This window comes from Crocodylus siamensis, chromosome 1 (genome assembly GCF_052110815.1).
Source record: "Crocodylus siamensis isolate JL-2025a chromosome 1, ASM5211081v1, whole genome shotgun sequence".
In the NCBI taxonomy this organism is placed as follows: Eukaryota; Metazoa; Chordata; order Crocodylia; family Crocodylidae; genus Crocodylus; species Crocodylus siamensis.
In genome coordinates this window covers 126,413,077-126,433,766 of record NC_143395.1, presented here as the reverse complement: position 1 = coordinate 126,433,766, position 20,690 = coordinate 126,413,077, and the positions used below count along the sequence as shown (strand labels likewise).

Sequence of the window (20,690 nt, the reverse complement as noted above, 5' to 3'; positions counted from 1 at the left end):
ATTGCACATATTTTTGTCTTTATTATACATCTAGTGACAGATAAGGGAACCGAGAAAAGGGGTATAGTTCCTGTATGTAGCACACAGATGGATCAATCAGAAAGACCAAAACAGATATTTTGGGACTCAGGTAAATTTACAGAAAACAAGGGTTTGTTAAAGAACATTTGGAGGCCGTTTGTTCATCAGGCACTTCTGTTTTTTAAATTTAAAGCAGTCAGTATTTGAGCAGAAGACTGAAAGAAAGAAAAAAGAAAAATTAAATCGATGACAACTATATGTCAATAACATTAACAGAAAAAGGGGGAATGCCAGACCAGTTTTAGGCCTAGTTAACATTGTACTCAACTCTGGCATCTCATAGCTACTTGAGAGTTTTGGCTTTAAAAATGGGAAATTTTGAAGAAGTTAGCACAATACAAATCAGCTCGTTTCAGTGAATGAGCAACTCGAGCCCTGGTTCATGTAAGCAGCTTTTACAGCTAAGTTTTATTTGTCCAGATGTTGCTGGACTGTTTCACTGCTACATTCTTAGAAAACAGTATTCAGAGTTGCCTGACTTCATTTTTAGCATGCAGTGTAAATGAACGGTGCCTGAAGGCACTTCAATCAATTTAACATGGGAGACGGTACTAAACAGGCCTAGGCAGGCAGGCAGGCAATAATACTACCTTTTAATTGTGCAATCTCATTTTTGTGTCCAGACTTACTCACCATACTACTCTGGAAAACCGCTTTCTGAGACCATCTATAAAATGGGAACATACTAATCTCATTCAAGCATTCAGAGATCTTCTGAAGAAAGGTGCTACAGCCTGCTCAGAGTACTAGGGACAAATAGCAGGTTTCACCATAGCAAAGCTAGACAGCAAGCTTGCTATTACCAATAAAACCAGGTTTCAGCACTTTAAAAGACTTCAAGAAAATAAACCAGGGTGTCCAAACCCCCTTTATCACCCCAGCACAGCATTACAAATCAAAGCTACCTTCCAGATTGATGGCTTGACTCTTTCAAAAAAAGTAGTATATCCTGACCTAGAGAACGAACTTAAAATTTCTCTTCATCTTGATGAGGACAGGGGTCCACTTCAGGGTTGGGGTTATGAGCATAGATAACAAACACTACTTTGTCATGAAACAAAGATGGCCACACTGGAGTAGTTTAAAGGCAAATTCTCAGGCAATTCCCCTTCCTTTTTTCCTTTCCCCAGATTTTTTTGTTCTAAAGTTGTAAGAGATCAAAAGATAAGAATTCTTTAAGTCAGGAGTGTCAAATTCACCCTGTGCCCTGGACCAGATCTGGACCGTGGAGCTCCTTGTGTCCTGGGCTGGATTCAGCCCTTGAGGAAGCAGCGATGGCAGCAGTAGCCAGCCAGGGCTGCCATTGCTGTATGCCCTGTACTACAATGGCAGCTCCAACTCTTTCTCCAGTACAAAGCAAAGTGGGGTCCAGCAGCTGGGGAGGTAGGGCATGGCAGTGGCACCAGGCACAGCAGCTGGAGGGCAATGAAGGCCACAGCAGCCTTTGGGCACTCTCCTGCTGCTGATTGCCACATTTGCTGGGGCCTGAAGCCTGCTGCAGAATCCAGGCCCTATGCCTCCTAGCTTCCTGTGGCCCACCAGTAACCCTGTTAGCTGGACAGTGCCTCCAGGGGTGCCAAACAGAAAGTCTGTGCTTTAAGTGTTCTCTTAAAAGCCCCACAACTCCAGGTATGGAACAGGAACATTACTCCTGAACAGTTTTAACACCATCAGCACCCTCCCCAACCCAGTTTTTAATCTAGCAAAGAGAAGGAATTTATGAAGTCCATTAGGGATTGTTATGTGGAAAGTACCCAGACATCCACATGATAGCAGGATAAAATACTTGGACAGAAGTGCTGAATCAGTGCCATAGGCAAGGCTCTGATTTACTTAATTGCACTCATAGTATTACTGAAGCAACACACAAGGCAGAAGCCTTAAAAAAAAAAAAAAAAAAAAAAAAGTCACTGCATAGTCTGGAAATTGCTATGGGGGGTATGGGGTGGGGGCACAGCAACTTGTGAGTTACATGTTTAAATTCAGCCATTTATATTACTATCAGGATTTACAGCTTGGTTCCTAAATGCCTACTGATTTACACATTTTTGCATGCGATTGTTCAGGTTTGTCCACTTTAAATCTTGGATTAGTAGATTAAAAGCACACGAGGAACCTTTGGGCCAATTTCTTGGCAGAATGAAGGTCACAAAACCTCGTCCAGCATTCATGCCTCAATGCCCACTACTTGTAGAGGGAACTACAGCAACTCCTTCAGAGCAGCTGTTTTCAAGCGCTTAGCTACATAGCTCATTTGGCTTGTTAGACTATTGTGTATCTCTATTTTAATATACACATTTTATTAGATGCTGCCACCACTTCAACTGTTGTACAGTTAGTTTCCTTCTCTTTATTTCACTATTTATAAATAATTATCACTTTCCCATTCCTACTTCTTAAGCAACCTTTTGCTGCAGGCCACAATTTGCTCCTGGCTGTGTGCTAGGGGAAAAAAAAAATCTATCCTCAAAGAACTCAAGCAGCTTTGCACCTACCCTCTCTGCAGATACACAGCCCCTCTGCAGCAGGGCTAAGTTCAAGCACGCAACAGCAGCAGGGAGGACTGCGGAGAATGGTACTGCAGAGGGGACAGGTGGTTTGACACAGCTGTATGCCAGAGTATCCATGCCCCAAACTGAACAGGAATCCAGTCTTGAGAACCTCATCTTAACTTTGAAGACATGCACATATTTTTAAAGCACCAGGGATAACTAACCAAAGGCACCCCTTGTTTCCTGATTTTTCCTCCTAAGAATTAACTCTGTAACCAACCAGAGGTGGTGAGGACAGAAAGAGGGGGAAGCGCTGCTCAAGTTTTAAGTGCCAATTTACTAACAACTGGGCTATAAAAAAAAGACCAATGTTTTGTGGCTTTATTGGTTATGCAAACCGTAGAGAAAAAAGTTCTGAATCTGGGAAAAAAATATTTAATTAGGGGTTCACTTAAGGCTTCCATTTGTTACTGCAGCCAGAAACAGTAACCATTTCCAAGAAAGTTTGGATGTTTGTGCAAGTTTTGAAGCCTTGTATTAAAAAAAGAAACGTTTTAGCACCTATTTTCATGCCTATAGGAATAAATTTGGAATGGACATTTAATAATTTATCTTTTATTGAAATTGTCAAGTTTTTTATTACACTAAATTTGATTCAAAATGGATAACCTTAGAAAATAACCAATCAATGTGGTAACCAAACAGACCAACCAAAAAAAGGAACATAGATTTTCAGATATTGACCAACATGTACCTTATGCAAATGAAGCCATCTCACTGCCCAAAAAAGTAATCCAACACACACTTGAGGAGCAGACTCGTATAGGAAGATGGATTATTTTTCCTCTATTCAGTACCAGCAATATTTTAAATTCAATGAGTAGGGCCTTAGTCTATGCTCTAAAGTTGAATCTAATGCTACAGAAATGGCCCTTCTTCATGCAATTCGTATCAGAGATGCATTTTGTGCAAATTAAGGCTTCTCTATTTCTTGGGCATTTTGTTTAAGACAAAAGAAATTACAGAGTGGCAAAGATGATCTTCCAGGAATCCTGAATTCACTACCTTGAATGATCAGGTTACATCTGGACAGGCACAAACCCTGCCCAAATACTGTCAAGGGACATCTTTGGGTGTTTGTCAGCAAATACTGATAAAATAAGTCATGTAACCAATACCAAAATATCATGCAAAGCACAGCTACCATTTCAGGCAAGCTCTATACAGAGTTGTACCTTTCAAGTAAGACACCTTTAAAGTCAATAATCTGTTTAAGTTAGAATGGAGTATTCAAATTTACAGGATAAGTTAGATCAGTTCCAAAATTTACAAACCATCCCTAATAGACACAAAAATTACACTTTTTTCATGATGGGTGAATCTGTAAAATTAATACCCTGCCGGCAGGAAGAACATGTTGCTATGATTCAGCAAACCTGAGTAGTGAGGGTCAATAAATACAAGGAGAGAGTTAAAATACTAGTCAAATAACTTGAATCTCAAGCGTCAGGGGCTTCATTCAGATTTAATCCCATCCTTTGAAAGGATTTTTTTAAACAAGCATCTACTGCCTATGGTGAGGATTTTAAAAGAGAAAATCCTGGCTAGAGAAGAAAAGGAGAATCAATACAACTCAGTCAACTGGATGCTGGATATCCAGTCATTACTGAACAGACTATTGTAAACAACCAGGACTAGTCTTTTTGTCCTTCCCTTTTAAATATTTTCTTGTTAAAGGCAAAAGTCAGAGTAGTCTCTCTCAAGCTGAAGTCTTCATATTTGGTTGGAAGTGCTTTATTGTCCCGCTATATATAATCTCTCTACATATTTAATTAGGCACAAGAGGGGTAATTTTAAACATTCAACAAGTCCTCATCACTATCATCATGGAACGATACTGAATTCAGAGAGTCCTGCGTCTGATGACTTGGCAACTTGGTTGCTGTTTTGCTTTCCTTCCCTCCATTCAGCAAGCTGGCCTTGTCATCCCTTCCATGGCTAGGTGGCTTCTTCTGCTGGTGCCTGTTCTTGTCCGAGCCTCTGGACTGTGGCCCTCTCGCCGAGTGAACCTTCACATCTGGAATGGTTAGAACTTCATCTTCACTGTCCATGTCATCCACATGGAGAGAGGTAAAGGCTTCCGATGTAACGGATTTGGTGATATGCCCATTCTCTTGTCCTCCTTTTCCTGGTTTCTGATTTGGCGCAGCAATTTCCTCCATAAGCCACTCTGTTTCATTCTCATTAGCTTCTTCTTCACTGTTTACCTATGGTAAGGGAGATGGCAGAAAGGCAGTGAGTAGCCTAGTTCAGATTCTCAGCCACCCTTGGGACCACCCAAGTCCATTGCTTGGAATACCATTCACCCTATCCTGCTCATCAAGCTATTCACTGCAAGAAAGACTGACACCACAAAAAACTCCACATTCCTGCAGTACATCAAGAATTACCTTCTGCACTACTTCTGGCCTGTAACATTCTTCCTTTGCTAGCTCTGCGCTTCTTGGTCTGGCCCCTACTGAGTGCTGTTCAGCATCTCTCTTAGTCCTTCATCTGCTCTCTTCCCTTGCTTGCTGGGATCAGCCACTTGCCCTGTTTCCTCTCACATTCATTCTGTGAAAGCCAGGAAACTCTCCCACTACGCCAACTTTTAGTTTACACTGACTTCAGAAAACATGGCAGGAATCTTATGTAGGTGTTTCTAGTTTACAGAGACATTTAACAGAACAGAACCTTAGTTGGCACTATAGTTAGTATGATTACCTTTGTATATTTATAGGAAACACTTGACGTTCTTCTGCAGCAGTTGGTTATCTTGTGCATCACAGTTTCTCTAAAATGGAGAATGGAAAGTTAGCGGGAAACGATAATACTTTTATTTACTCTTCTGGACCAGATACTGCTGATCCCCAACCTGAAACCTTGACTTCCATTCTTTTTTGCCATTGTGGGTCCCTCCCCTGCCAAAATGCAAGTACTCTGGGATAAAAAAAAATTCTGACTCAAGACTATTTTAACTGGAAATATGGTAGTTTTGTCAAACTTCCCCTTATCATGACTGTACATACCACCATAAATTCAAGAGCACCCGAGTGCTATTCTGCTTTCTTACATCAGTAACAGTATTTACCGTGAGAGCAAGTTACTTTGGTTTGGCACTGCTGTAGTCATGTAAGTCATAATGGCACTACATTTTGAATCTTTTGCTTATCTATGGAGTCAAATTGAACCTGAGAAAACTTACACACTTGAACATAAAAGCTTCAAGTCACCTGAGGAAGTGTGTTTTTTGTTTTTGTTCTTTAACCCTTAATCCTGTCTCAGTTATTTTTCTTAGTAACTGTAGGAGTCCTGTTAAGCCAAAAGGAAGAGACTGGCCAGTCTATTCTTCCCTGTGGTCTTACACAGCAACAAGGAAAAGAAAACATTTAAAGCAGAAAACAGCAATCAAAGTTACAAAAGTGGTAGCTGGAATAGGAGTTGTGGCACCTGTGAGTCTCATCTTTAAAAATTGTCTTTCAAATTCACGGTATCCCTTTTACTGAAGTAACCATAAATACAAGGGAAAAGAAAGTCCCTTCAAAAGAGAGCCTCTTACCTCCTTTCTTTTTTGTAAAACAAGAGAATCAACAGGCACACAATGAGAACCACCAGGAGCACACTAAGCACAGCACCAACTGCTTGACTTCTCCCTGAAAGGCCTTTATGAATTTGTGCTTCCTGGTCAGTCTGACCCTCATTGCTTTCTGGAACCTCAGACATTCTGTAACAACACAGGAAACTGGGTTAAGATAAAAAGCCCCCTCTGCCTGACTGGATGCAACAGAAAGGGAAGACTGATTAGAAGTACTGGGTCAAAGCCAGTCCTTGAGCGATGTAAAGCTAGCTCTAGTCAGAATCTGCTCTCAAAACTGTTGCAAGGAATACAAGGGTTCCAAAAGCTTTGTTCAAAGCACCATTTAATGGGCATGACAGTGGTGGGGACAACATAATAAAATTCATCTGCAACAAAGCCTTTGCTTTAAATAGACTGACACAATGGGCCCTATATTCAAGGCTGCAATAAGGAGAATCCAACACACACTTAATTCAAGCCATGAATCCAACTGACTTGGGTAAAAGATATCAGGTAAAAGCACTTACGCAGTGCTTTGAGAGATGCTCAGTTATCTATAGCCATATTCCATGGCTTACTAGCCCCATTACAAAGGGGCACGGGGCTGAGGCTAAGATTTGTCAGTTAATTACTACTGAGAAGAGTAGTAACACCTACAGTTGCACTCAGCTGGTTCTGTACAGGACAGCCACCATTAAGCACCAGCCCAAAGTGACAAGTACCCTACAGTAGGGGTGCGCAAATTGGGCCATATTCAATTCAGATTGGCCCAAATCGGGGACAATAATTTGATTAGTTGATTCAAATCACTGTCCTGATTCGATTTGGCTGAATACAGATCTGAAGATTTGATGCCGATTTGGACAATCAGCAATTCAGACACAGACACAGCTTTAAATGTTTTTTCTACGTACCTCAAGGTACCAGGCTGAGCTCATGAACGCTGCAATGCTGGAGAGGATGGAGTGTCCCACAGAGGTGGCAGGGGGCCTCCCCCATGTGCTCAGTGGCAAACCTGGAAGTGGACCAGGAGCACTTCTGGTCCACTTCTGGGTTCACTGCCAAGTGTGTTGGGGGGCCCCCCCCTGCGCCCCCTGGCTCAGCAATCAGCTGTGGGGGGACCCCAGGTGCCCCCCAGACACAGGAGGGACCAGCCCCCCTCCCTCCCCCACCCCAAATGAGCTCCTGAAGTGCTTCTGCTCCACTTCCTGGACCCCCCATGCTCTTGTTCGATGCTCCATGAGCCCCAGCATCACAACATTCATGAACTGCCTGGTACCTTGAGGTACGTAGAAAAAACATTTAAAGCTGTGTCTATGTCCAAATTGCTGAACCTTTCCAAATCTCTCTGATTCGATTCGGAGAGATTAAAAAGTCCTTCGATTCAATTTGGATTTGGAGATTTGGCCACTGAATCGGGCTGAATCAACTCAGCGACCGAAGCTTCACACAGCCCTATCCCACAGCCTCACTTAAATGTGAGAATTTCTGCTTTAGTAGATTTCTGTTTCCCAACAATCTGGGCCTTAGAGAAAGGAAGCCTAAAAAAGACTCTTAAAATGTTCTTAAAATGAGTAACCAGGCACAGAATGGGCAAACTGCAGTTGTGGGTGTGTATTACACTTGAAACCCTGTCAAAAAGGGGAACATTTCAAAAAGGGCAGTGAGCTACCAAGTTATGTAAACAAACACAAAAAACCCACGCACTTCAGCTTTAATACTGCTTTGTCCACAGTTAAAAGTTGAAATGGTGTCAAAGTTGGAGTTGAAGTGGTTTTACTGCCTTTGAATTGTTCTCTGTTTGTTCATACAAAAAAAAAATTTAAAAAAAAATCAAAAAAAAAATCAGAGTGTACCAGCTGCTGCCTGTTGGAAAAAGTTCCAAAATGTACATGTCAACACCATGAAATCCTGTAAGGTAACATTACGTGCTTAAATAGTTGCATTACTAAGACAAGTCACATTTATGTATTCCAGAAAAGCAGCTGAACTTAGTGCTAACAGATCTAGCTGCATAGTCCGCCAAACATTCGGCCCCTATGTAAGCTGTTCAAATTTGGTTGTACTGAGGCAGCTGTTAAAAAAAAATTGAGCCTATATGCTAGCAAGTTGTAGCAACTAACGCAATTATTTTCCTTATTTTCCTTTCAGCTACTTTTAATGTAGTACTAACTGCAACTTTTGACCCCTTTTACTTTTATCCAGCATTGCATAAGGGAGTAATATTTTCTGTATTTTCAGAATAGGAAAGCATGAACCAGAAAGTGAATGTGATCAAATACAGTTTTTATATAGGAGAAAAAAAGGTTTAATGGCAGGAGAGCAGCCATATTTCCTCACTCCATGGCTGCCAGCAGAATGGTAATATCAATAACATTAATGCCAATTAATAATATACCTGCAGCGCCCAGAGACAGGAAACCCATCTTCTCACTACCTTAGGATCCACCCACATATATGCATTTACTGCTTTATGCTTAGGTTACAAGCTCTCTGAAGCAGGAATCATCTGTATACAATATTTCACATAACTGGGCTTTCATGATTGGAAACTGTAGGCACCACTGCAATACCCAGAGCATTCTTTACTCTGGTGTGCTGAGAAAAGGTGAGCAGATAGAAATGTTTGACATCTAAAGCAAGAAAGAAGCCTAATCAAGTTACTTCCAAATAAAAATCAAAAGTTGAGCACTTAAAGACAACTGTTTTAAGTAGCGCATTGATAATTATTTGCTGGATCAAAACAAAAAAGCAGTTTTATTTTGGGGGAGAAAAAGTGTTTTAATTCTAGTGTCTTTTCAGGTTCAGTGAAAATAAAGTGAAAAACAACCTAAACCTGAAATTTTAGTATGACTAAATCCAGCTGCCAGGTAGTTGAGCTATATGCCTGTAAGTACTTAGCATTAGCCCCCTCACGCCCCCCACCTCTACCTGTGAGTTGCTGCTTCCACTTGGACCTTTTCCTTTGGCCATACCCAATATAGATTCTGCTAAAACACAAAATCTAACAAGCAAATGCCCAGTAAAACCACATGCCACTTTAGGAGAAAGGAAAAGATCACTCACGTTAATGGACAGACGGCCGATGTATACCATGTAAATAAGTACTGACAATCTGATGTCTCATGGAGGAATTCGGGGATACCTTCCTTTGCCTGCAGATCACAGTGGAAGAAGACTGTTGAGGAGACAAACTTGGACCTATCTTTACCGCACTGCGAGTCAGACGAAAACACAATATCCAAGTCATTATCTGAAGAGAAGGAAAATGGAATATATTATAGAGAACAGTGAGAACAAATGGGAACAAGTGGGAAAAGATTAAGGGAAGTACCTTGTTTTACAAAAGCCCCAACAATCTTCCCCTGCCCTCCCCAACCCAACACCAGAAAATCAAAGCCATTTTTCCTTATTTTTTTTATGCTCCTGCACCTGGATTTGCAAGTTTCAGCCCTCCCTCTTCATGAATATTGGACAATTGTCATGAAACATGAATCATCTTTTTCATAAAGTTATTCACAAGAGGATTCAAGTGTGAAGTAATGCTAGCTAGTGAGGGCTTACCTTGAATATAGTATTTGGCTTTATTGGATGAGCCAACTCTTCTTTGGTAAGGGCTATTAGTTTTAACTTGGCATATGTTTGCTCCAGAGCACTGTGGGTGCACAGTGTCAGTTATAGAAGAAAGCTGAATTTCATACACGTATGCGTCACCATTTGTCCGTATATCCCCAGAAGCTGTGTATAATCTGAAAGGAAAAGCAATGTAGCCACAAAGCTCAAAACTTATTTTACAATTACTCGTGAAAGCTTAAGATTTCAGATGTCAGCAGTAACCCAATTTTAGTGGGTTCTCAAGCAATAGACTCAAATTGGAACGATTATGTCGTACAGTCAAGGAAGAATAACCAGAACAAGATTTTAATTCACGGAAATCTACAAAATTAGGTTCCTCCAATGAACTTCAGGCATTAAGTTTTAAATGGCCTGATTTTTCAGAGACAGCAAACACTTGTAGCTCTCAGCTTTGACGTTTTTGGGGTCTCAACACTTCGAAGAAAGCCAGACCACTATTTCTGAAGGTTTCACTGTAGCACTAGGCACTTAACTTCGGGGTGAAAAGGGCTGATGTGCAGGCTCAAGATCCTGCCCTGTGATCAGTCAATAGCTGCAGCAATATTTTGACATGGCAATGGGGTGCGCCGATACTAATCCAGCAACTCTAGAAGTAGTGACAACCACTCAGGGCCCCTTACTGCTGTTTTAAACTAGAACAAAACAATGCTTTAAGCTTTATCAAAGCTAGGGGTTCCCAATGCTCCTTCCCATTCAAAAACAGTAACTCCCCCATCTCAGTTCTTCCTAAACCTGTTTTCTTTCCTTACTTAAGTGGGATTGGCAGAAAGATGACACTCGGCAAAGCAGCCACGCAAGCAGATCCCCCACTGCTTTCATTCACTTAATTATAGGTAAGAATGCGTTCTCTTTCAGGTTGGCTGATCTCCTCCGGCAGGCTTTAAACTAGGTTCATCAGTGGAAGGGGAGGCCGAGTACAGAGGGAGCCATTGAACACCGAACCAATGAGACCAGCCCAGGTATGTAGCAAAGATCCTATTAGACAGCAGCGTAAGTTGGGGGGGGACCAGGGACAGTCACCTGGGGAATTAGGTATATATACACAAATGCCAGAAGCATGGGAAACAAGCAGTAGGATCTAGAGCTCTTGCTAGCGAACAACAACTTTGACCTAGTAAGACTAACTAAAACCTGGTGGGACTTTTCTCATGACTGGGTGGTGGGAATAAAGGCTATAGGTTGTATAGGATAGATAGAGTAGAGAAAAAAAGGTGGGGGAGTTGCTCCCCATGTCAAAGAACAGTACACATTCCCTAATCAAATTAGGGTCAGAGGGTGGTCAAGCAGAGACTCTGTGGGTTAGGATCCAAGGGGCTCAGGGTGAAAGGGATCTGGTGGTGGGGGTCTACTACAGGCCACTGCACCAGGACGATGAGCTAGACCAGGAATTGTCCAAGCAGCTTGAAGAGGCTGTGAGGTCTAGAGATATGGTAGTCATGGGGGACCTTAACTACCCAGACATATGCTGGGAGGAGAAGTCAGCTACATCTAACTGCTCTCACAGGTTTTTAACCTGTATTCAGGACCTCCACCTAACACAGGAGCCAAGGTGTCCCACTAGGGGCAATGCCTTGCTCAACTTGGTGTTGGGGATGACCTGGTGGGGGACCTGCAGATTCAAGGCAACTTAGGGGGACAGCAATCACCAAATGTTTACCAAATTCACTATCCAGAGAAGGGCGGGCACTATACCCAGCAGGGCACAGGTGCTGAACTTTAAAAAACCCGACTGTAATAGGACTCAGGGGATTGGTTAGCAGAGTCCTAGGTGCTAAGAACTTGGATGCGTTGAGGGTCCAGGATGGGTGGACATTTCTCAAGTAAACCATTCTTTGGGCTCAGAGTCAGTCAATCCCATGGCAGAGGAAAGAGGACAACAGGGCCAGGAACCCCTTTAGCTAACCAGGGGCATCCAAGATAACTTAAGGGCAAAAGAAAATCCGTAAAGGAAATGGAAGCGGCGGTAGCTAGCAAAGAGGAGTATACCTCTTTGGCCCGCACCTGTAGGGAGTCAGTCAAGAAGGCCAAAGCTACTCTAGAACTCAGGCTAGCGTCAGGGATTAAGGACAATAAGGCCTTCTTTAGGTACGATGGGAGCAAAAAGAGGGTGTGGGGTAGCATACAACCCCTACAGGATGGGCAGGGGGGCTTAGTGATGTATAGCAGGGACACTCGTCAGAGCTCTTCAATGAGTTTTTTGCCTCTGTCATCTTAAATGGGAATCTAGATGAACCCTCAACATACATCACGGACACCAACAAAGGGAACATCAGCCAACCAACTGTCAGTGCCGACACAGTAAAAAGACACTTGGAGGGACTGGATGGATTCAAAATCACCAGGGCTGGATGGACTCCACCCATGGGTAATGAAGGAATTAATGGGGTCATAGCTGATCCACTGGCAAGGATATATGAGTGCTCATGGTGCTCGGGTCACATTCTGGAGGATTAGAAGAGGGCTAACATTGTCCCAATCTTTAAGGGGAGGAAGGAGGACTTGGGGAACTATAGACCAGTCAGCCTTACCTCTATCCCTGGGAAAAATCCTAGAAAAAATTATCAAGGAGCACATCTGTGGGAGCCTGCTGGCTAATGTGATGCAGAGGGGTAACCAACATGGGTTTTTAGCAGGCAGATCCTGCCTGACTAACCTAGTTTCCTTTTACAACAAGGCCATCAAATGTTTAGATGCAGGAGTTGAGGTGGATATTATCTATCTGGACTTCAAGAAGGCCTTTGACAAGGTATCCCATACCATCCTTACAAATAAACTGAGGGGATTTGCCTTGGATGATTACATGGTAGACTGGGCAGCAAATTGGCTCAAGGGTTGCACTCAGAGGGTGGTAGTGGATGGGTCGGTGTCAACCTGGAAAGATGTGGGCAGTGGAGGCCCTCACGGCTCATTTCTGGAGCCGGTGCTGTTTCACGTCTTCATCAGTAACCTGGATGAGGGTGTGGGAAGTACCCTGGCCAAATTCGTGGATGACACAAAATTACGGGGTGCTAACACCCTGGAGAGGAGGAACCAGATCCAGGCCGACCTAGACAGGCTGGGGAAGCGGGAAGAAAGCAACAGGATGCAATTCAGTAAGGACAAGTGCAACGTGCTGTATCTAGGAAAGAAGACCTGCCATCATACCTACAGGCTGGGGGGCAACCTTCTCAGCTTCACTGTGGCAGAGAAAGATCTTGGAGTCACTGTTGACTCCGGGATGAACATGAGTCACCAAGGTGATGAAGTAGTTTCATAGTTGGTAGGGTCGGAAGGGACCTGAGCAGATCATCAAGTCCTACCCCCTGCCATGCAGGAAAAAGTATTGGGGTCAAACAACCCCAGCAAGGTGTTAGTTTAGCCCCCAGGGTAGGAGCCAGCACAACTTTGCTTGGAAACTGGTTCCAGATCCTAGCTGCTCTGACAGTGAAGTAGCATCTCCTGATGTCTAATCTGAGCGTACCCTCTGGCAGCTTGTGACTGTTACTTCTAGTCACTTTTGGTAGTGCTCAGGGGAACAGGGACTCCCTCCCCAGTGCCTGCTGGTCCCCTCTGACTAGTTTGTAACAGGCCACTAGATTCCCCCCTCAGCCTTCTCTTGTGGAGGCTGAACAGGTTCAGGTCCTGTAGCCTCTCCTTGTAGGGCCTGCCCTGCTGTCCCCTGATCATGCGAGTGGCCCTCTTCTGGACCCTCTCCATGCTGTCCACATCCCTCTTGAAGTGTGGCGCCCAGAACTGGACGCAGTACTCCAACTGCAGCCTGACCAGTGCCGCAGAGCGGGAGGATCACTTCCCTGGACCTGTTTTAGATGCATCTGTGGATGCATGACAAGGTCTGGTTGGCCTTTCTGACCACATCCCCACACTGACGGCCCATGTTCATTTCGGCATCAATAGTGATTCCAAGATCCTTTACTGCCTCTGCACTGATGAGAAGGGAGTTCCTCAGCCTGTAGGTATGGTGCCGGTTCTTCCTCCCCAGGTGCATCATCTTGTCAGTGTTGAAACCCATCCTGTTCTCATCCGCCCACCCCTGTAACCTGTCTAGGCCTGATTGCAGCCTATTCCTCCCTTCTAGTGTGCCCACATCCCCCAACATCTTAGTGTCGTGAGCAAATTTTAACAGTGTGCTTTTTACCCCCTCATCCAAGTCACTGATGATGTTGAACAGTGCAGGCCCGAGTCCTGACCCCTGAGGGACCCCACTGCCCACACCCCTCCAGGTCAAAAATGACCCATCCACCACCACTCTGGGTGCAGCCCTCCAGCCAGTTAGCAACCTATTTGACTGTGTGGGTGTTGACACCACAGTCCCCTAGTTTTTGTTTTTTTTTTTAAATGAGGATGGGGTGAGAGACAGGGTCGAAGGCCTTCCTAAAATCCAGAAAGACTATGTCCACTGTGACACCTGCATCCAGGGATTTTGTGACCTGGTCGAAGAAGGCCACCAGGTTAGTCTGACAGGACCTGTCTCTAATGAGCCCATGTTGGTTGCCCCTAAGCATAACCTCCCCTGCTGGCCCCTCGTGGACATGCACCAGGATAATTCTCTCAAAAAGTCTTACCTCAATCCTGGGTAAGACTAACTGGCCTATAGTTTCCTGGGTCCTCCTTCCTCCGTTTTTTGAAGATGGGAACCACGTTTGCCTTCTTCCAGTCCTCTGGCATCACACCAGAGCACCACGAGTGCTCGTAAAGCCATGCCAGGGGTCCCGCAATAACCTCAGCTAATTTCCTCAGCACTCTGAGGTGCATATTGTCCGGACCTGCTGATTTAAATATGTCCAGTCCCTCCAGAAGTTCCCTGACTAGATCCTCACTGACCCTTGGCCTGGATGCACCTCCCCTGGGGCCTGAGGGGGTACCAGTGGGGGGGCTGATCCAGTCCCTGCTCAGGAAAATGCAGGCAAAGAAATTGTTAAAATAGGTTAGCTTTGTTGTCTGGTGTGACGACCAGATTTCCTAGCATGTCTTGCAAGGGCCCCACGTTACCCGGTACCTTCTTTTGACTCCCTGTGTATTTAAAAAAGGACTTCTTGTTGTTCTTGATCCAGGTAGCTAGTCCCAGTTCCATCTCTGCCTTGGCCTTCCAGACTGCCCCCCTACATCCCCGAGCAACTGCAGTATAGTCCTCCCTGGTGATGGCCCCTTCCAGAGCCAATCGCACTTTGTCATGCATCCATAGGTGCTTCACAAACAGGTCCAAGGAAGTGATTCTCTCCCTCTATGCAGCACTGGTCAGACCACAGCTGGAGTACTGTTCTGGATGCTGCAGTTCAAGCGGGATGCAGACAACCTGGAGAGGGTCCAAAGAAGGGCCATTCTCCTGATTAGAGGCCTGCAGGGAAGGCCCTATGAGGAAAGGCTAAGGGACCATAACCTCTTCAGCCTCTCCAAAAGAAAGCTGAGGGGACCCTGTGGCAGTAAGGGGAGAGCAACACAAAGTAGGCGACAATCTGTTCAGCAGGGCACTCCTGGGAATGACAAGGAACGATGGCCATAAGCTGATGAAGAGAAGGCTTAAGCTGGACATTAGGAGAAAGTTCTTCACGGTCAGGGTCGCCAGAATCTGGAACGAGCTCCCAAAGGAGATGGTGCTTGCCCCATCCTTGGGGGTCTTCAAGAGGCAACTGGACAGGCACCTGGCTGGGATCACATAACCTCAGGGTTGGTGTCTTTTCTTGCCTACCAGGGGCAGGGGGTTGGACTAGATGGCCCACTGGGAGCCCTTCCGACTCTGTGAATCTATATCGCTCCTACTCCCTTCACTGTACACTGCTGGCCTTTGATTCTGAGAAGGAATGATTGTTTCCCCTTGCTTTCTCAAAACACCCAGCATAGCTTAGCTAATTGACAGGTTTTGAGTATTATAAATCTGTTCCAGTTTCATTACACAACTTGTTGGGAAAAAAGTAGCATACCAGAGTCAGACAAAGTCTCAAGAGGCAACATTCTTCCTTTGCTGGAATCAGTGACTTAAGCATTTCTCCATCCCTCTAGTGGTACAGAGCAAGGTCACAGGAGTTTGTGCTCTGGATCCCCCACATTTAAAAATCATATAGTTGCGAGTGTCCTCAACCATTTTAGGAGCTTCGTACATTGTAGGACCCTGTTTTTACTTACTTGTAATAAATATCACCCAAGCTGAAATTTTTTCCAGATGTAGGATTAATAACTGTCCCATTCACTATCTCCACCTCTTGTGGCTTCACAGCACAAGCTGCCCGTGTTTCCCATGAGATGTAGTAAACACAGTTTTCTCCATCAATCCTGTCAAAAGACAAGCCATTTTAATGACATTCTCTTTTCAGTGTAGAAGCATAGCTGCTGCTGGCATAGCAGAAATGACAAAGCAAGATATCCCAGGGTTTCAACGTAAGCCTGGAAACCTACTGGATCAGTAAAAGCCAGACGATTCAGCCTATTGAATCAGTAAAAGCTACTGGCTTTTTTCTCCTAAAAACCCCACGAACTGCTAATTTAAATCCAGATATTTTCATGCCAGCCCTACTGAACTGCTTCATAAATTCAGTGGTTTCAAAAAAAGTTAGCTGAACCATTGATCTTACTTGCTTCAAACTCCAGAAGTTATACTGCATTTGAGATTTAAAACAAACAACCAACCAACCAAAAGAAAAGCTATACACACACAAAACAGTTAATAAACCAAGCTATTTTGGAAGGTTACATTTTGCCTTCTGTCCATGCTAGGACAAGAACACGGCCTGCCTGGTCAGATTTCCAGCTCCTAGGCTCTCCAACTCCAATGCAAAAATCACAGTCAATTTTCCCCATGCTGCAAAGGAGCATTTACTTTGTTGCTGAGGCCAAGCCACAAGTCCTCAATGTTACCCATTCAGACCTTGGAGTTGTATTCAGGTTGTGAAGCTCACTATGCTTCAAAATAACACCAGATACATTGTATTTCTGGAAATTTTTCCTCTCTCACTTTAAGGATTTTGATCTATTTACGTTATGAAGCCTGGAGCTAGCCAGCACCTAAGCACTAAGGCTGTGCGAAGCTTTGGTAGCTGATTTGATTTGGAGGAGATCTGGCGACCAAATCTCCGAATCGAATCAGGGGACCAATTAAAAGCTCCAAATTGAATCTGAAGCCTCAGAATTGATTTGGAAAAGGTTCGGCCCGATTCGGAGATTTGGCCATAGACTAAACAGGCAGCGGTCCTTGACACACTGGACAAAGGTGCTTCCAGCTGGTAAGTCAGGTGTGGTGGGTGGAGAGGGGAGGCAAGGGGTGTGGGGGAGGGAAGGACTGGGGCTGGAACAAAGCTGCCCAGCTGGGGCGGGGGACACAGGTGTGGCAGCACTCAGAGCAGGGGCTATGCTCTACCACCTCTTGCCCAGCCAGGGTGGGAGGAATGGGTCTGGATGCAGGCACAGCTCGCTCTGGGCAGAAGGGGGCAAGCAGCAGCAGGGCATAGCCTGCTGCTTGCCCAGCCAGGTTGGGGAGGTGCGGGATGTGGGTGCTGCTGCCACTTGCCCAGCCGGGGCAGGACACAGGTGCAGGGGATATGCCCTGCTGCCACTTGCCCCCTTCTGCTCAGAGTGAGCTGCGCCCACATCACACCACTGTCCTGGCTGGGAAGTGGCAGCAGCACCCACATCCTGCGCCTCCCTGACCCAGCTGGGCAAGCAACAGGCTATGCCCTGCTGCTGCTTTCTCCCTTCCACCCAGAGCCAGCCACACCTGCATCTGCCCCCCTCCCCGCCGGCTGGGCAAGTGACAGCAGGGCATAGCCCCCGCTCCGAGCGCTACCGCACAATGCATCCTGCACCTCCCCACCCCCTCCGAGTCTCACAGCCCCCACCTCAACTGAGCAGCTAGTCCCAGTCCCAGCCCCAATTCCCCCCTTCCCCACAGCCCTTCCCTCCCCCCTCCACGACAGACTTACAAGCTGGTGGAAGCTGTGTCCAGCATGGTGAGCTGTGTCCAGCATGGTTTAGTCTATGACTGAATCTTTGGATACAATTCAGCCGAATTGAATCAGGACAGCAATTCAAGTCTTCGAATCAAATCACTGTCCCCCTGAATCTGCCAAATCCAAAGCAAACACTTACTGCTTCGCACCGACGTACTAATAAGCATACTGCAAGTTGCACCCCAAGAACTTCTATCCCTGCCAGAAAACCAGTTAAAAGCTTTGACTGAATTTTTTTGGAAAAAAAATTAAAGGAAAGAAATTTTGAAAACGAACGAACATGTTGTAGCTACTCCCTTCCCTTCCCTGCTTCTAATTAAGTGACTGGTAACCTTTAACAAGCCACAGGCTGGAACAACCTGGCTTCAGTCTGACATTAGCCAGATCACTTCAGCAGTAAGTCAGAGGCCAGCTGGGAACTATACCACCACAACTTCTCCCAGCCCCTACTTCCTGGCTGGAGCATAAGCACAGCTCCCTCCTAGCTGGAAGGCTGCGCTCACATGGCAGTAGGGACAAGAAGTGGGGCGGGGTGGGAAGTAGCAGTAGTGGTGCAGGCGCTGCTGAAACTGTCCAGGCCCAGCACCGAGGAAGCCCTCCAGTTCTGTGGGCTGAATCTGGCCTGTAGACTGTAGGCTGCCAACTCCTATTCTATGTAATTGAAAATAATTTATTCAGAATTTTCTGATTCAAGCTGTACATCACAGAACAGCAAGGAAAATTTGGTTTGCAACCCCCACAATCCTGCTGGTTTCTCTTTCTAGGACTTAGGTACTTACCACAATCATTCCACTGCAAGAGCATCCTAGTATCAAACAACAGGGAGGAGCCAAACCAGAGGAAAATTGACTGGCGTTACAAATGCAACAAATAGAAATTCTCTTGTACACCTTCCAGTTTAAGTGATGGACAATCAAAAATTCAAAGTTGCCCAAAATTGATTGATATTCAGCCTTTAACTTAAAAACACTACCAGAAGTTTCTGAACTTGAGTTCCTTGCTCACTATGACTTTTATTCCACAAGAAGACACAGTGAACCTTGTGGCTAGAGCTACCACTTGAACTGTCATCCTCAAACCAGGGTTCTGTAGCACCCAGGGTGCCACAAGACCCTTTCAGGGGTGCAAGCAACACTGTAGCCATGTGCCTTGTGAGGAATCAGATCAGGAACAGATGGTCTTGCCACAGCCTTTCCAAGTACAGCTCTATATGCTCCTCCCAGAAACAGGGGCACATGGGATAATTCCACCTCTGTGCTCCCACCATGGCCACTTCCCAGTCCAGCTCTGCAGGAGGCATGGTGACAGCAGCACCTGTACCTTGAGTGAGAACCATTGTTCTACAGGAAAGATAAGTCTTGCTTTTGGCCCCTTCCTCAAGTCCAATATCTTGTCTTTGCTTGCCACTATAAATCACATACCAGTTGTATGTTAATTAAGCAAGTACCTTTAATTATTAAGTGGGGGTGGGAGAGAGGAAAAAGACAAGCATTTTGGCATGAGAGAAACGAGCTATTTTGAACTCCAGTCAACGACTTCAGTATGTGGCTCAAAAGCCACTCCTGCAGCCCTTCTGCAGCACACAGACAGAAAAAGGGCAACATGAGTTACCACACTGCACTTTAACCACCTGATGCTGGTCAAAGTTTGGATCCATCCAATTTAAGGGCTGCATGGACAAGATAGTAAGAAGGATGTTTTGGCACACTCCACTGTAATATTCTAAACGTTAATCAGCCTGCTCTGCAGCCTACTGCTAAGTTTGCTTTATTAGAGATCCCTAGTGCCTGTACAGTCATGAGCACAGAGAGAAACAAGCACTTAAAGTGCAAGGAACTTACTGCTTCATTTCAGTCTAATGGCATAAAAAGTGATGGGGGGTAGGCAGTCTGAGATGAAAGTTCAGTCTTTCAAATGAACTTACATGACTGTATGCCTGGCATTACATGCATTAGTGACTGAGGCAGTATAACAGTGGTCCTCAGGCTGCCACCAAATTCAAAAGTTATGGAGAGGTGCCCTGACTAAAAAAGGTGAAAACTACTGCATTAGAAGTTATAAGCTAGGCATTCTCTCCTCAAAGCTACTTACTTGCTGCAACTACTTGGCCCTTCTGGAATTAAGAATATACTATGTCCCAACCACAGTTTCAAACCAGACACCTTCATCAAAAGAATCTCAAAAGTTACTAATCAAAGTTCTTAAAATCAAGATCTGTTCATGTCACATCCTCCTAGTATGTTTTCATAATACCTCTAACGTCAGAGCAACAGACAACAAGAACAGGAGACATTGCCGCTAGTGAGAACCCTGGCATGTCGAGTCCTGCACAGCCAAAGAGCAAAAAGATTGCAAGATCTTCACTTACAGTTTGTCTCTCTTTCAGGCAGTAACCAATAGGAAGTAGTAGTCATAAATGGTTAACTAACCCCTGAGGGTCAAAAACTTTTACTCACCGTTGCAACACAGGCTTGCCAACTGTTTTTGCACATTTCAGTTCTATAACAGTTGTTGCTTTCTTGTTTTCGCTACACTCTTGTCCACCGGAGTAACTAATATATACTTTATCATCTGAAAAGAAAGAGACACTAGGGTCCTTGTAGTTCTCCTTACAAACTACAGCTAGATGTTTAAAATTGTATAAAGAACTAAATCGGTGTTTCATCAGACACTCTGTCAAATTACAGTATTTTGTAATAATCAGCACAACATCCAAATTCCAAATCACTCCAGACAAACCATTACTATGCAACTCTTGCATACAATTTCCCCCAAGGTTTAAAATTTAAAAAAATCTGTCCTCAATTTGTATTGCAACAAGTTTTCTTGATACATTGTAAAATTTCCCTCCACATTCTCAAACAGTGTATTATTTTTACTGTTTACAGACTAGCTCTGGGGGGTGGGATTTAATTAGAGACACTCCAA

The 20,690-nt window shown here is 44.7% G+C and overlaps 1 protein-coding gene across 1 annotated transcript in view; it reads right to left on the bottom strand.

The window, feature by feature from the left end:
• Position 1: 1 nt before the first annotated feature.
• The window catches only part of IGF2R (insulin like growth factor 2 receptor), a 97,960-nt gene continuing 77,271 nt past the window's right edge, over positions 2-20,690 (bottom strand). Inside the window, exons 42-48 of the mRNA XM_090042409.1 lie at positions 20,219-20,333; positions 15,946-16,092; positions 9,754-9,938; positions 9,256-9,442; positions 6,172-6,336; positions 5,337-5,406; positions 2-4,840 (exon numbers count right to left, since the gene is read on the bottom strand). Coding sequence (XP_089898535.1) covers positions 4,427-4,840; positions 5,337-5,406; positions 6,172-6,336; positions 9,256-9,442; positions 9,754-9,938; positions 15,946-16,092; positions 20,219-20,333 — 1,283 coding nt within the window. The 3' untranslated portion in view covers positions 2-4,426. The remainder of the gene's footprint in view (positions 4,841-5,336; positions 5,407-6,171; positions 6,337-9,255; positions 9,443-9,753; positions 9,939-15,945; positions 16,093-20,218; positions 20,334-20,690) is intronic.